This window comes from Aphelocoma coerulescens, chromosome 7 (assembly GCF_041296385.1).
Source record: "Aphelocoma coerulescens isolate FSJ_1873_10779 chromosome 7, UR_Acoe_1.0, whole genome shotgun sequence".
NCBI classification, from domain to species: Eukaryota; Metazoa; Chordata; class Aves; order Passeriformes; family Corvidae; genus Aphelocoma; species Aphelocoma coerulescens.
The window spans coordinates 30,039,132-30,056,016 of NC_091021.1; the positions used below are offsets into that span (position 1 = coordinate 30,039,132).

Here is a 16,885-nt window from a genome sequence, read left to right on the forward strand (position 1 = left end):
AGGAGACCACACACTGGCACCTGAGGAGCTCAGTCTCCTGCAAAAGTGACAGCATCTGAGGCTGAAGAAATACTTCAGGTGATCTTGGGAAGACACTCAGAGAATGTTAGCGCAGAGGCTGACTCAGCTGGAGTTTGCACATTTATTCCCAGGATTTTGACTGTTGGATTCATTTTTGCTTTCCAGAAGCTTTTTCAGATCGAGCTTTTTCACTCTGGGTGTCACCGGTATCTTTGAGGTCTTCTAATGCCTTTGAAATTCTGAGTTATCAACCTGTTTGTGCTCAGTCAGCTCCAGTGATTTTGATCTCTCCCACATTTATGTCTCCACACGTGAAAAGGGATGATACCTCACATGCAGTGGCTTCATTGGCACGGCTTAGCCCCTCTTGCTAGACACAATGAGAGAGCCTGGCCTTGCTAGGAGACAGAATCAGAATAAATTGGATGTAAGCTAGAGGTTTTGGAGCTGGGTTGGGAACAGCACATCAGTTTCCTCTGTCTCTTGAGGACTCCGTAAAAAGGACTTTTTCCGCTCTCAATGCCATCGTGGTAGCTTCTTGAAAGAATGAGTAAAGTCTGCTGTATAAAGGAATACACAAGTATTGATTTTATAAGTGTCTCTTACAACACAGATTGATTTTGTAGCTTCAGAGCAAGTCCTTCTGGTTGTAATACAACAGGCAGTCTTCACCCAGCCTGGCATGGCAGGAAGCATCTATCTGATAAGTGAACTATTTTAGGTAAATCATTGTGCCTACAAAGACCTGCTTTGTTTGTATATGGGTGGAGCTCAAAAAAAAAAAAAAAAAGAGTACCACTAATTTATTAGTCCTGGACAGTCCTCATTGTCCAACCTGGGGAAAAAAGAGGCATCAGTTTTTAATTGTGCAACTCTAAAAACTGAAATTCCTTTAGAGTATCAAACCAGACCCATAGCAGGGACCACAGAGCATTTCTGGGATGGAGTACTCAACCTTTCCTCCTAACAGATACACTGGAATTCAGTGTTTGCCCTTATTTTGTGTGTGGATTCTGGCCAAAATCCTGTAAGTCTTAAGGAATAGTTATACCATTTTTGCTTAGAAGACATAAAGTGCAAAGTGAATCTCATGCTGAACTCTGCACTGCAAATGGGCAGAAGCTAAGTTACTTAGTTGTGGAAGAATCTGCTATTTTGAAGTGCAAATTTTTAAATGAGGAAAAATCCAAAAGATTTAGAAATTTCCCACAAATGTAGCTCTGAAATGGTTTGGCAGTCAAAATACTTCGATAAAATTCAAAGTTTTTGTACTCTTCTTTTCTGAGTAGACTGATCCAAAAAAGGAACAAAATGAAAAAAAATTATTTCATCTGAAAAGGGTTAAACAGAATATTTTGCTGTTTTAAAGGCTTTTTTTCAAATTCAGCAATACTGTAATGAGAACCTGCTCTAATAATGAAATATCTTATTTTGAATTGATATGTAACATCTCATCTTTTCTCCCTAGCTCCTTATTTTAATTACAGTTCTATAAACGGGTGTGCCTTGCTCTCTTGCACTGTCAGGAGCAGGGTGTGGGAACTGATGAGTGCTTACTGCAAGAGATGTCAGTACTATGTAGAAAAAGTGATTTTACTGTCTTTGAAGAGGGTTTTTTTCCTATTATCATCTGTGAGCTCAGTGGAGCCCTGGATCAAATGTGCAAGTCCCAGAGTGGTTATACCTGCCTGCATCAGGAAGGAATTTGGCATTGTGTCTGCCTGTGGACATCACTGGATTTTACCAGGTGCTGCTGTTGACTGTCTAGACCTACATTAATCATTCTTTGCATGAGTTGAACATGTTTGCAGGCTTCTTTTTACTACTAAAGGTCTTTCCCCTATGGGTTTCTCTGCCTCCCACAACGCATTTCAAGGAAATGTATGTATTTGCAGTCTGGAGGCTTTCCACTCCAGGGTGACCGTGTTTATGGCACTGACTGGAACTCCTGGAGCTGTTCACCCTGCTCCATTCACTCACTTGTTAAGTCACTGATGTTGTGAACTGATAAATTAGGATGCCATGCTGTGTCTAAGAGCCCAAAGCACTCATTGCCCAGATGAAGCATCCCTTTCCTCGTGTGAAAATCTGGCAGTGCTGACCATAGACTAAACTTCATAGTGACAGCATGTGAAATGGCCTTCACAGTCTCCTTGCCTGAACTGCAAAAAAACTTGTAGTGCAAGCAGAAAGATCCATTCATTTTCTGAATCTTAGTAGTCTGGCTGTTCTAAGCACAGCCATATACTTATTTATATACCTATTTCTCCTCTGGAATCCAATGGATTTGAATCTTCAAACTTACTTCCAATAGCCTCTGCTCATCCAAACCTTTCAAGAATCGTGTGTTTATATTTCAACACAACCCTAATATTTATTTTTTCCAGAAAATGTCAAGAACATATAATTTTCATTTGGTAAAGCATTTTTGTTTTGTTTCTGCTAAATCATCTCAAATACAAGCCTTTAAATGCTCAAGAGAGAGTTGAATGGTACTTACTGTTCAAATATTTCTTCGTTGTAGTAACAAATCTTTAAATGTAGCCCTGCTTCAACAAAAACAAAGCCCTGATTAATTTCATATTTATCTCAGCAGCTGTTTCAAGGAAGACCTGCCAGATATTGATCCAAATATAGTAGACGTGCAACAAAAAAAGGGGAAGAGGGTAAATGGGTGTAGATGAAGACATCATTTACCAGCAGAAACTGAACAGGAATGTGAAAAATTATAGTTTTTGTCTCCAAATTTGGCTTTAACAGCTGCGATCATGCAATTTTTGGACACAGCTGTGTTTTATATCTTTGCTATTTGAATGAAGACAGGAAGCTTCTCAAATAGTGTTTATTTGCTCAATTAAATAGGAGGCCAAATGCCTGCAGAGCTCTGGGTCACAGTTCTGGTCTGGGCTGTAATGATGTAGTTCAGGATTTTTACCTGGGTAGAAGAGAGCAGAACACAGCCTTGTTGAACCTTGACAGAGGTACAAATGGGACCTGCACCTCTCAGAAGGACTCCCAGGAGCTCATGGGATCATGGTTACATATTGGAAAAAGGTTTTCTTACACCTAGCTGGTATCTGTTCTTCCTAGCCTACATCATTTTACAACAGAATTGCTTGGAGTTCAGAGCCATTTTTCTTAGAAGTAAAAACTGAATACCAAAATGAGTTACTTACTTGAGAATAGCAGGAGAACCCATCTGGCACCAGTTAGCTTCTGCTGATGTATTTGGGTTTTTTCTGCCTTTCTGTTCCCTTCCTGTTGACTTGGGGCCAGAGGCAGGGGTTGAATGTGGATGTTGTGCAGCCCACACATCTGCATTCTTGTGCCATTCACAGACACACCTCATGTCCCCTAAGAGCAGTGGCTGGAAATCAGAGACAGGAGGTTTGTCTCTGCCTGGACCTCAGTGGCTCCAAGTCTTTTTACAACACGTCACTGAAATTTCTCTAGATCACTGCTTTATGTCCAGCTCCAGCCACTGTGAAACTGGCTTTGATTTCTTTCTTTCTCTCTCTTTTTAAAAAAGAAAAGTGAGAATGAGTGATTCCTTTTCAGTGCTGAAAGAGAATAAACAAATTTAGGTCACACTAAGGAAGAAAGGATTAATTGGAAGTGGAGTCTGGGTGGCTGTTTCTCTTCCAATTGCAAAAAAACATTGTGAAACCAAGTTTGAAAATGTAAGAGGCAAAGAAGGATGAAGGATTGTCCACCTACAGTCTTTTAGATGGCTGGAGTTCTCTGGCGGGAGCTTGCTGTGAATTGTTACTCCAGAGCAGTGGTGCTCTTGGGTTGTGCATCACTAAGCTCCTCCCTTGGTCTCTGATATAGCAGCACACAAGGCAGATGTGAGGACTAGGAGTCACGAGTGTCCCAGGATCTTTGAAAAGACAGTCTGTCTCATCCCACTGAGCAGCTGCTGCCACTGGTGGTGGTGGGTGACAGCTCAGACTGGCAGTGTGACACTGCAGGAACACATCTCTAAACTGGGATAATAAGCAAGGTACATTTTGCTGAGAAGTATTAAATAGAACAAAATACTTTAATAAATAATGCTGCTTCAGGAGTGCTTGGCAAACAGGTCTACTACAAAGTACTATATCTGGTCCTCTAAATGTATTGGAAGGTATGTTATGAACATGGGTACTGACTGTTTCTATTGACAAGGTGAACTTCAGGCTCGACATGGTGATGTGAAATTAAACTATGAAAGTTGGCAAGTGATGCTGATTATAAACCTCTCTGCCTAGTTTTATTTTCAAGCTGAGTAAATAAACCACACACAAAATGAATAAAAAATTGCAATTAACCAAAAATATTAACACATAAATTACTGAAGTGAACCTTGGTGTCTTTTGATATGGAGACTAGGCAGCAGAGTTAGTAAGATCTCATATGAAGTGAGGCTTTTGGGATAACAGTTTGTGCTTGGAGGCTTTCACATACCTGTTTTTCTGCTCTCGCTCCCTCTTTTCCACTCTTAGCTTGTGAACCAATTGGCTGACTACAGCCACATTTGTCAAAGGAATGGTGATCTCAAAAACAATTAATTTCCTACAGATTTTGCACTTATGTATTGATGCCTGAAGAGCTACTTGTTATTCTGATAGTGTCTCCTGACAAGGTTATGCTGACCTGCCTTAAAAAAGATCTTGCTCTGCCCGTTAACAAATCGTATTTAGAATGAGATGTTGGACATGTCAGATCTGGGCTTTTAGTGGTCCAACAGGAATGCTAAATGTGCTGCTTCATCATTAACTCATGACTGCAAAATGGGAATGGAGATATTACGTTATTTCAGCTAATCAAGTGCTGAAGCTTCAAAATGCCAGAAGCTTTGGCCAAACCATAAGGGTGAAAAATACACATAATCAATAGGTATCTGAAAGATTAATCAGAAAGCATGAAGTCCTTAAATTCATTTGGTACCCAGCAAGACAGCTCTTGCCAAAGAAAATACAATTTAGAATGCGCCTGAATTAAAGAGGAAATCAAAATAGAGGCATTTATTTTTACAAAATTATCACATCTGCTTCTCAGTTTCAGTTTTATACCTTTTTTTTAAAAAAAATTCAGATCATAAGTATTATTTTCACAAATATTCTAGGGTATTTTTATTAGACTGAGAAGCTGCTCTTTGCTTAAAAGCAGTGGAGCAGCAGAAATGACTTATCAACTATCAAATAATTTCTGCTCACCATTGCAAATCTAGCCCAGATGAGCACAGCCAAAAGGCTGATGGATTGTCCAAATACCTTGATTTGAGCGTTTTTCCAGTTTCTGGTCAAATATCAATACCGGAAAAAATTAAGCACCACAATCAACGTTAATTGCCTTACTAAAGTGGTTACTTGTGCGTAATAGATACGTGTATTGATGTATCATCTTGGGAGCCAGGAATAAGGCATGTCTTGCTTGGACAATGTGGAGGAAGCTTGATTGCTGCTGATGCTTTTCCCGATCAATTGCTAGATTGGGAAGGGTTTGGGTTGTTGCTTTTAAGCAATAAAGTTAATAAGCATGGCCAGACTATTCAAAAGGAATGTTGGGTCATTTCCTCAATCCATGCTGAGGTAACTGAAGAAAAATGACTGATTGTCAGAGATGACAAATCGTCCCAGACTGCCTCACCAGAGTTTATCGGAGCTTCATTATGTCTAGGCCAACTTTTTTAGGACACTGTCAATAGCTGGAAATATTTGGATATTGCAACTTGAATTTTGGCCTTTAGTTTAGTTTAGTTTTGTTTTATTTTTTATTAAATTGCCTGTGAGGTGTCCCCACAATTATGTAAGCCTTTTGTACTTCTACCTCCATGTTCAGTTTTGGTTTTGCAGACCATTATTACTCATTATTTTTAATTTCCTAAATTTGCATTTATGGTTTCCTCAAAAGTAATTTATTGGAATTCATTCCAGACAGCTGAAGACTGTAATATGAATATAGGTAGCTAGAGACCTCTGGCAAGGCAGGCTCCTTAAACAAACACAACAGGGCAGATGGTCCCTACCCTGAAGAGGTTACAGTTTAAATAATTTTCTTGTCTCCCACTTCTTTCTTTGAGCTATTAGTACCTGATTAGTATCCGGCTACCTGTTTGTGCAGGATAAGAGCTCTCAAAGGCACCATCTCTGCCTTTGAGCAAGCTCTGCAACTGAAAGTAGAAATGATGAGCAGGCAGCTTTCTGTCTTGCAACAATTTAAACACTGTTAAATAATAGATTTTGACAAGCAGGTTTAGAAATCAGGTGCTAATTTTCTGCAAGAAGTCAGAAGAATGTGGAGTTATCCCTGTGCTGGGGGGATCAAATTGTGTAGATGAGACTACAGACCCACAGATCTTGTTACAGGTTAGTACCATTCATCAGATAAAAAAAAAAAATTGCAATTTTGGGTCTGTTTGTGTCTAAGACTTTAGTTCAGGTTCATAAACAGAAGACTTCAGTGTTTCAGGACATTTTTGTTCTGCTTACCAAAATAGGTTTTTATGTTATTCATTAATAAGTGTTAACTTACTGTTTTACATCAGATTTGGTAAGTTGGCAGGTTGGCTGTGGCAAGGGCAGTTGGAATGAAGCTAATATTGGATATGCCTTGCTGTGTTGCAGTGGATGGTGGTGGTGTATTTACTTATTTATATCAGAAAAGACAGATTGCACTTACCTGTTACTTGTCTGCTGTTGGAGCTCTCCATGTGTCCATATGACTCCTGCATCTCTATGTCACGTGTTTGAAGAAATCCTTGGAAAAGTCAGTTTAGTATAACAGGGATCAGTGATTTGCCCGAAGTTCCTGAAGATCCTATAAAGATTTGCAGGAAAAATAGCACAAAACACAACCCCCTTTCTATTCTTTGCTTTCTGATTTGATTCCTTGTCTCAGCTCTTGTTCCAAAAGGCAAGAGGCAGTAGCACCCCCAACAAAGCTTCTTTTACAGCCTTTCTTTGGCATTAGTTATGAAAGGATCAGATGTCTGACCTTTCAGCAGTAGGTAAAAGGAGAATAAAAAGATCTGTATTGCTGACAGTGTTTGGAAGTGCCTGGTCTCCCTAGTTTTTCTTTGCACTATTTTATGCAGTGTGCTGTGGATGTACCAATAATACCAAGGCAGAGGACCAGGCTTGTTGTCTCTGAGTGCTCCTGCCTGGCACTATGTTGAAACTGTTCAAGTTAATTGACTCTCTTAACATGTATTAGTCCAGTGTGTGCCTCCTATGAAGAATGTTCCTGTCCTTGTTCCAGCCCAGAAACCTAATTGCAAGTTTATAGAGTTGCTTTCCGTTGAATATGTAGGATGGATCTTATTAGCAGAAAGAGTGTTTTAAGAAGTTAAAGAGGTAGAGTGAGGTGAAAATCCTCCCATGTGTTTGTGCACTGGGAATATTTCTGTGGAGGCTAAACAGTCTTACAATTTCTGCATTATACCCATACCTCTTTTTCTGAGGATAAATACTACTATGTCCCTTGAAAAGCTATGCTGAAAGCTGCACAGACTTGACTTGAATTGACATGTCCTTTTATTCTTTGTCCTCTCTTCTTGTGAGGAAAAAGAAGAGATGTGTTTGCAAGTGAATGCTCTGGTGTTGTTGGGCCCCACACATTGCCAGTGACCAGGCCAGATAACTGTCTTGGACTTCTGAGAAAGAAGGAGTACAGGCTGTCAGAAAAGTCTCACTGTGGATTGAAAAAAGGTCCTGCAGCATTTGGAAGATCAATCATGAGGGAAAAGGGCCCCAGTGACAACAGTGCACATGCTGAGTCACAAGGGCCTTCCTGTCAGGGAGTAATTGCCAGGCACTTTTCTGGAAATGACACTTTTCTGGAACTGGAACTTTTTAAAAAGCCCTTATAGGGGCCTCTAAAAATGAAGGCACCCAAATTTACAAGTAGCCACTAATGCTAAGGCACAGGACCCTGCTTGTTGACTTTGGCTGGGTTGAATATGTTGAAAGCAGAATCCATTGTATGTACACATAAAGAGCTTCTATACAGATATATTTGATTCTGTTTTCAATTGTGTGAAAGTATGTATGTTTTCAGTGAATATTTGAATTACACATGCTTGGAAAATTAGAGATTAAACTGTAATCTAGACACTTGAATTTCATGTAAATTACATTATAATATATAATTTATAATACATTTAATATAACCTTTCTTATAGCCTTTATACTGTACTATCTTTTGTCTTTTTTGTTAATTATTCCTTGCTTTGCTCTGAAGCACCAAACACCAGCAACAAAAGTCAAGCCTCCGTGTGGCTGCCCACAATATTAATTCTCATGATATGCTTTTATTCCTGCAGTGAAGATGTTTGCAAGCGAGGATTCACTGTTATTATCGATATGCGGGGATCCAAATGGGATTTGATCAAGCCTCTCCTAAAAACCCTTCAAGAAGCCTTTCCTGCTGAGATTCATGTTGCCCTGATTATAAAACCTGATAATTTCTGGCAGAAGCAGAAAACAAACTTCGGCAGTTCCAAGTTCATCTTTGAGGTGAGAACCACGTAGAAATGTATGGTAAAGCATTATCTCTGATAAGAACCTTCAGGTGAAAAACCCCCTGTGACTGAAAGCAAAATATACCTCTGGGGGAAGGTGGCAGGACTGGGCTGATGCCCTGGCATCAGGTTGTTTTCTGAGCACACTGGTGGAATGAGTTACATGTTTCATCCTAGAGGTTCACATAGTTCATTTTGCTGAGGGTTTTTTTTTTGTGGTATTTATTTTTGGTGGTGGTGCATTAAGTCTTTCCTTTGTTTCGCATAGGAAAAAAACCAAAAAAACCCCACCAAATACCAAATCAGTCAAAATGCTAAAGATATTCTTTTTTAGATGCAAATGTATGGGTTTGTTAGTTGACCTCTACCAAACTTCCACTAGTGGCTTTTATTTTATAAAAGACATTTGCTAAATTGTCACCTCTTTCACTTAATTGAGATTTACAATTCAGGGGTAACATTAACAGCTCATGTGAATGATAAGGTGCCTCAGGCATGTCTTTTGAGAAGTAACCAGTATATAACAACTGCCTAATTAAGGGAATTTTACTAACTTTGTTGTTGCTGATGACAAACCAGCTGTGTTCTCTAGAGCACTTCAGTTTTCTGTGAATTTCAGCTTCTTACCCAAAAAGAATCAAAACTCAGGTGCATTAAGTGCTCATACAATAGTCATGCCCTGCCATGATTTAGTCATTCATTATCTTTTAATAATTCACTGAAAAACATTTATATTGTTGGCTGTCTTACCAATCCATTATTTTCAGAGAGACACACAAGTTTTGCATCTCTGGAATGCAGAAGAGAATTTGGCTATAGCTCTTAATGTTTACTGCAATGGAAGACTGTATTTAAGTATCTATTTAAGTTTTGGTGAAGTTGGTGTGATATAAATGTGTCCTTATTTTCAACCTGTTCTTGCAAGCACCCTTGAATGGCTATGAGGAATTAGGTTGGTGTTACCCATTAACACAATTTTACATTATTATCACATTTTAAGTGCTTGTAAATTTTCACCCGTTTCACAAAACCCAGTCAATTCATAAATTTTGCTTTGATTAAATCAGTCTTTACACTCCTTGGTACCTTTGAGGACTCAGCCATCAAAATAACTTGCACTTGCTATCCCATATGTGCCTTTGAAAGCAAGGCTGCCCCCAGTATGGGTTTGTTAGAGATTCCTCATGCTCACTGCCATCACTGGTCCTGGCAGGGCAGCTGCCATCACAGTGCAGTGACACTGGCACTGCTGCTGTGGGGAATGAGAGGGATCGGGGCGGTGGGGAGGAGAAGGGACTTGTGTGGCTACAGCAGAACATGGAGCAGGAGGGAGCCTGTGCAGAGATTAGCAATAGGATAGGTTAAGGGCATGGGGAGCTTCTGTTTAAAGTATATGAGGGCACTGAGGGGTAGTCACATAGTAGCCCAAGAATATGAGTGTATATCCAACACTGAATTTCAATTCTCCGGTGCTTTAGTAAATGTCTTCCTAAAGTTTCATAGCCTAGAGGTAAAGGAACAGAGTTCAAGTATGTATTTTTAGGACATTGGTTTGGTTTTAAAATCAATAAATACTTTCTGGAGGCTTGACATATGTTTTTATTATGTGGAGCTGTGATGATAGTAAACTGTGATCAAGTTATTCTTCATAGTTACACCTCTGAGTCCATAGTGTTTAAAAAGCTCTGGACTTGTTTGCTGTACATGCTGGAATGCATTAAGCGTATTTTCATTTTGTGTGTGTTGTGAGTGCCCTTGAGCCTTGGTCTGTCTGCAGGGCTGTTCACATGGGTGTCCAAAGGTCCACAAATTTTTGGACCAGAGGGGGAGAGTCAGTGCTTTCACTGTCTGTTGAACCACCTGCAGACACTCAGAACCATAGAATGGTTTGAGTCCTTCAATTCCATGATTCAAACCAAGGTTTCCTAAGCTGTGGTCCACCCTACAATATACACACCACAATCAAGGAACTTCTGTTTAAAGGATTCTTTGGGATGCTGCTTCTTGTCAATAAGTTCAGGCTCTTGGGCAGCTCATGCTCTCTCATAAGAACTGTGAATATCAAACAAGGCCCACATTTATTTGGTTTATGTGGGGCAGCTCACAGGTACCCTCTCTGAACTGGCCTGTTGTGGCAATTTCCCACAGCTCGGCTCAAACACGAGGGCCTTGGCAGGAACACACTGCAGTGGAAGGCAATGGAAATCTCTGCTGTACTATCCCATCCACAAACTCAGCAGTACCCAGTGTTAGTTTTAAGGCCAGTTATTTTTAAGGTTTTTTATTTTTTGAGCTTAATGGAAGCATTATGTGTGTGCCAGGGCACTGTGACCCTTTGTGGAGGCTGATGAACTGGATTTTGTGGGGTGAGATTCCGGCACAGTGTTTCTGTGTCACAGTCCAGAGTGAAGCATGTACACTGATCTTCACCCAGAAAGAGAAAGAAAAGTGTTTGGTTGATGTACGTGGATTCCAAAGTTTCCTGTAGCTTTGAGGAATGGACCAGGCAGCTTATTTAGCATTAATTCAGAGGTGCCTTCAAGATTATTTTCTTTCTCCTGCTGGAAGAGTCTAAATAGTGGGCAACACTTTTAAATTGATTTCAAAAGAGGGATGAGTAGTGCCTAGGAAACAGTAAGCACCTACCTGCCTCACTAAAATTGTTTTCATTATAGTTTCAAGAACTACTTAAAAAATCAAACCTGAATAAAGAAAATTTCTGCAGAATTCAAGAAATGAAAAGCCTTGCTACTATCTCACATCAAATTCTGTCCATGATTAGAGCAATGTTTCCATTAGCTTGGCAGACTGAGAGGGATCCCAAAGTGTTAGCCATCAAGAGAAGTATTTCCCTGACAGGCAGTTAAACTCTAAATTGAATTGTCTTCAAGGTCTCAGTGTCCAGGTAAAGAGGTTTAAAAATTTGAAAACCCTCTGAAGCTACGTACTTACCTTCCCACTGTTTCTTTGCTCTTCCCACTCTCCTCCCTTTTCCTCAAAGCAAGGAATATTGCAAGAACATTTTAAAATAGTCTTTCTCCTGATCTTAAGTTCAATACAATCTCAATTTTAATATATTGCAGAATGCCTGATATTTTTGGATGGATACAAATTGGAAGAAAAAGGCTATTATTAACCTTTAACCAGTGGCTAGCCTACTATTTTGGACATAATTCAGGATAGTGGTCAGGACTTTAGGTGTTTTGTAGATTACTTTTACAAGAGTGCTGTGATTATTGGGTGCCTCCATTTCTGAAGAGCACAAGCTCTGGCATTCTTTAGAGGCCTGATCTCTAGGGGATAGATGTGCAGTCACTGATGAAGATACAAGCCTTTAAGGGCTGCCAGCTTGGGTGTTAACATGACAGCACTGAAAATCTCTAGTTACATATGAAACCCTATGCTCCTAATTTCAGAAAGAAGTAGTTTGTCTAAAACAAATGGGAAAAGCTATCACTTTCTGTGTCCTTGAACTGTAATCTGTTTTCCAGACATCCAGTGCTTTTCTCTATCACCAGTTACCGAGCCTGAATGAATTAAAACCATTTCTCATTGATTGTGGATGATTCATGAGCAGTACTTTCTATTGGCAACAAGTTCTAGTTGTTAATACTTCAATGACATTTCACTTTTACATTGATTTTGGTATAATTACATTAGGAATTGCTAATATGGAAGAGTGACAAAAAGCCAACTGGAACAACTTGGAAGAAGAAACCCAGCATATTCTCATTTATGGAAGTTGGCAATACCTGCTTCAGTTCATACACCTGAAACTTTTGCTTCTGGGTAGCCACTAGCTGGGGTGTAACACAAATAGCAGAGTCCCTGTAATACCTGTACCTGTTTAGTGGACAACCATGTCCAGATATCCAAAGGCTGCAATAAGAAGTCTTCCGTGTCCAGCTGGGCTGATGAAAAGCTGTGGCAGAAGCATTTTCACTACATGTTGTTGATAGTCAGGCCAGCTAAAAAAGATAGGCATTATTTCAGTAAATATCATGTCTTTTAATAAATAAATAAATAAGTGCCATTAGTAGCAAAGCTTTCTGTCCAATTAATACATCAAAATTAAACACAGTCCTTGACATCTTTTACAATGTTCCTTCAGCTAGGTTTTGATGAGGAAAATACTCACTTCATGATGTTTATGGATTGTGCTGTTAATTCTGATTGGATGGCCCCTGATTTAAATGCTGTCCTTTTCCCTTCCTTAGACAAGTATGGTATCTGTGGAAGGCCTGGCAAAGCTTGTAGACCCTTCTCAACTGACGGACGAGTTCGAAGGGTCCTTGGATTACAACCACGATGAATGGATAGAGCTGCGTGTCTCCTTGGAAGAGTTTTTCAACAGTGCCATCCATTTATTATCAAGGCTGGAGGATCTCCAGGAAATGTTGGCTAGGAAGGAGTTTCCAGTTGATGTTGAGGGCTCAAGAAGGCTGATTGATGAGCACACACAGCTTAAGAAAAAAGTTATTAAAGCTCCTGTGGAAGAACTGGATCGTGAGGGCCAGAGGTTATTACAATGCATAAGATCCAGTGATGGTTTTTCTGGTAGGAACTGCATTCCTGGAAGTGCAGATTTTCAAAGTCTTGTGCCAAAGATTACCAGCCTTTTAGACAAGCTGCATTCTACCCGGCAACACTTGCATCAGATGTGGCATGTCCGCAAGCTGAAACTGGACCAGTGCTTTCAACTCCGGCTTTTTGAGCAAGATGCTGAGAAGGTAGGGAATAATCTGTTCCTTTTTTCATACTTTAAACAACACTCTGTTGCAAGGGTGACCATTTTTTCTATAAGTGGCAACATGAGGTGTTCATCACAGGTGTAAATCTCATGTTGCCAGCAGATATACTTCATGTGATTCATAAACCAAATTCACCAAGGTAATTGTTGGATGTAGCAGGCATAATAATATCCAAGAGTAACTTGTCTCTGTCACTTTTGATGAAAGTTAATCTGCTTTTCTGTCTCACAATGAGTATATTTGGTAGACATTAGCACAAGAATCTGGCTTTTTTTTTCAAACTTCTTTTACTAAACTTATGAATATATTTATTTGTCACAGCACTGAAAGAAGAATGATTTTGGGGTTTAATTCACTGTGATTATTTGATCTTCTTGGAGTCGATGGCAAATTTCAAGTGTGGGTTTCAGGGAATTTACTTTAGAACATTGTGCAGCACTAAAGCCTTGGCTTTCTTAATGCAGAAGTGCTTGGCACCTTGTTAGGTGATTTTGTGAGAAGTCTTTGTTGCACATTTAAAATTCCAGGCCATAGAGGTAGGGTATTCTCAGTGGAAGGTACTGAGCTCTCAGAATCGTGTTTATCTAGTCTATATATCCATCAAAATCACCAATCTCTGAATCTTCTCTACTTAATGTATTATCCAGTTGTGTCACTAATGTGTTTGCCTGGACAAACCCAGGAGGAGTTGCAGAAGAAAAGCAGACCTCATCTGCAGGGGGATCTCATGAGGATGTTTTTTTTTAATCAGCTACTAGTTAGTGTTATTTTAAAACACCGTGGAGAAGCACATTGCTGAAACAAACTTAATCTTGAGTAGTGCAGAACAAGACACTTGACATTGGATTTCAATGCATGTCCTAAATATCTCCAAGACTTGCTAGGACTGAAAAAGCTCCATTATTTTATAATCAATCCTCCTGTTGGGAAAACCTTGGATTCGGATGAGTCCCTCTGAAATAAGAGTCACTGCAGCATCACTCAAGGATGCATAAGAGCAGAGTTTAAATTCCAAATGCTACAATAGTAGCATTTCCCCTGTTCATTGTGTGTCATATGCTATAAGGAGGCCACTCACTTTTGTCCTTCCCAGCAGTGGCTGTACTTCAGTCAGTGCTTCACTTTGGATTTTCAGTTTCTTTGGGATTATTCGGATGACAGCTGCTTATTAATTTTATTTTTAAATTTATGATTATTATTTGATAAAATTATTAGTAAATATTTAGGAAGTTATTATAATTAATAATGTTATAAGCTGAAAGGCTCTCAGATCAAGCCAGTGTTTGAGAAGTCCTTGTTGCCAAGCACTGTTCTGTGGCATTGAAGGAAGTCTCCAGGGTGCTTCCTTTCTACCTCTTGCACAGGCATGAAAGGATGATGTGATATAAGTCTAGGCAATGTGACAGCAAAGCTCTTTGCATGTCTTATTCTGAGGTTGTTATGTGTAAGGTCTAGGCAAGTCAACAAGTAAATGAAACTTCTGACGTGAAGGAAGAAGTGAGAATGTGCTTTCTGCCTTTCTAACACTGGCTGCCTTGAGCAATTCCAGTTTGACAAAACCAGGATTCTGCTCTTCTCAACTTCTCTTCTTCATCTGCCTCACATTAACTAAACACACAGTCAGCTTCTCTCTGCTTTGGCTCTGCTTGCCTTTTCTTTACTTCTATGTTTTCCCAAAGAATATAAAATATTTTCTTCTTTTATATTCCCAAGTCTGTGTTTTTAGTCTTCTCAGTTTGTGAGTCCCTAAAATTCTTCCCGGAAGGGTTGCAGACCCTTTAACGTCACATTTCGCACGTGTAGACTGATGTAAAACATTGATGTGCTTTTCCTCTGTAGCTGCCTTTTTCAGATCTCTTTGAAGTAGTCTGACCACCTCAGACTGGAAAGTACTTGTTACATAAAATGTTCAGATCTAAATACAGTCTGAGTGCTGTCTCCACTATAGAAATAGCCACCAATGTGTCTGCATATTGAATTTTAGAGTTTCCAGGTACCTCCATTTGCTCAGTTCCACTCTACTTAAGGTGTGGTAGCAGAGCCAGGATACTCTTCATCTCCTGGAGAGAGACACAGATCTTTTTGTATAGCCTGGATATGTCATTTAGTTCTAGTCAAATGACAACTCTAGTAGCCTGTGAAAGCTCAAACTCCCAACATAAAATTCTGAATATAAACAAGGTTTTAGGATCTTTAAAAATATCTCTGTATATTCATTGGATGATATTTCAAGAAACCTGTTATAATAAGGAGAAAATGGAGAAGGACTTTCATTTTCTGGACATCTCTGATTTCACAAATTTCATGTGTCATTGCCTGAAAAGTTCTTAAAAATGGGATAGGAAAAAAAAAGGGACACAAGGGCTAAAAAAACCACATAGTATTCTAAGGAAAGTTAATTTTTGAATCCTTTGGTATTGGATATACCATATATATACAGTACCCCAGATGTTCAAAGCAAATCAATTCACTTTTTTCCCTCTTATAGATCCCCTCTATTGGAACATTTAGAAATGGCAGTCACTGCCAGGACACACAAAATATTTAAATTACAGGCATTACAACTCACAGAAGTCTGTATAGTTGTGTGCTGAACAACTCATTGCCAAAATAAACAGAGGGGGTGGCAGTCACAGCCTGGGCTTCTCCCACTCAAATCAGTGGGAGAGAGCAGGGCTCTCTGTGGAGAAACTGTGTCCCCAAGTCAGGGCTTTAGGGTTTTATTTTCCTGTACTGGGGCCAAGGGAAGGGAAAAGTGGGGCTATCACATAGGCACAAACAGTGGAGTGAGATTGAATCTCCAGATGGAGACTGGAAGCTCCTTGAAGCTCAAGTCAGCAGGCAGGTCAGCCATGTGGGGAGCTTTGGCAGAGGGGTGTGAGGAAGTTCACATGCTGTGCAGTGCTGACTGCAATGATCTGCTGATAAATAACACATTTCAGCTGCTGGCGAAGCCCTGACCCTCACTGTTCAACAAATTTATTGCTCACCAACTAATGGAGAAATACATATGTACATATATATAATTTTGAAACTAGAACTGAGGCTTCACTGTGTTTTACTGAGTAACAGGGAAAATATTTTTAGTCACCAGTAACATTAAAAAATGTATCCCAGTCTAAATTGAATATTGTTTGAAACAAAAAACCCACAATCAGCGTAGATCCAAGTATTAGAACTATCTGAGAAATGATAATTGGTTGGTGGAAATCTGGACAGGGAGAAGAGTTCAGGCAAGAGTCCACATGTTTTGCACTTGAATAAATAAAAAAAAAAAGGCAAAAAATTATACTTACACTCCATACTTTCCAGCTTTTCTGGAAATCATTTGTAACTGGCACCCAATTTGACTTATGTAGGAATTTCCACATCATTCTGTGTTGGTTCCACACCAATTTTACTACCCCAACATGTCTGTGAATGAAAAAATCTCATGATGTAATCAGCATTGTCCATGTTAAGTATAAACAGTATACTGGACCGAGCTAAGGGTCTGCACTGTAAGCTCCTCACAGCAGAACGAGGAGCTGCTCTAACACCATGGGAATCAGCCCCAATAGCAGGCAAGAGGGGGCTTGGCATGTTCTCTCTGTCCTCACCTCCCCTCTTG

At 39.6% G+C, this 16,885-nt stretch overlaps 1 protein-coding gene across 17 annotated transcripts in view; it reads left to right on the forward strand.

Moving 5' to 3' along the window:
- The window catches only part of KALRN (kalirin RhoGEF kinase), a 503,525-nt gene that overhangs the window by 206,096 nt on the left and 280,544 nt on the right, over positions 1-16,885 (forward strand). For all 17 annotated transcript variants that reach the window (XR_011152025.1, XM_069021109.1, XM_069021107.1 and 14 more), the window contains 2 exons: positions 8,327-8,519; positions 12,742-13,254. Coding sequence is in view for 16 of the 17 variants with exons in the window: in XM_069021109.1 (XP_068877210.1) it covers positions 8,327-8,519; positions 12,742-13,254 (706 nt within the window). In the remaining variant the exon portion in view is untranslated. The remainder of the gene's footprint in view (positions 1-8,326; positions 8,520-12,741; positions 13,255-16,885) is intronic.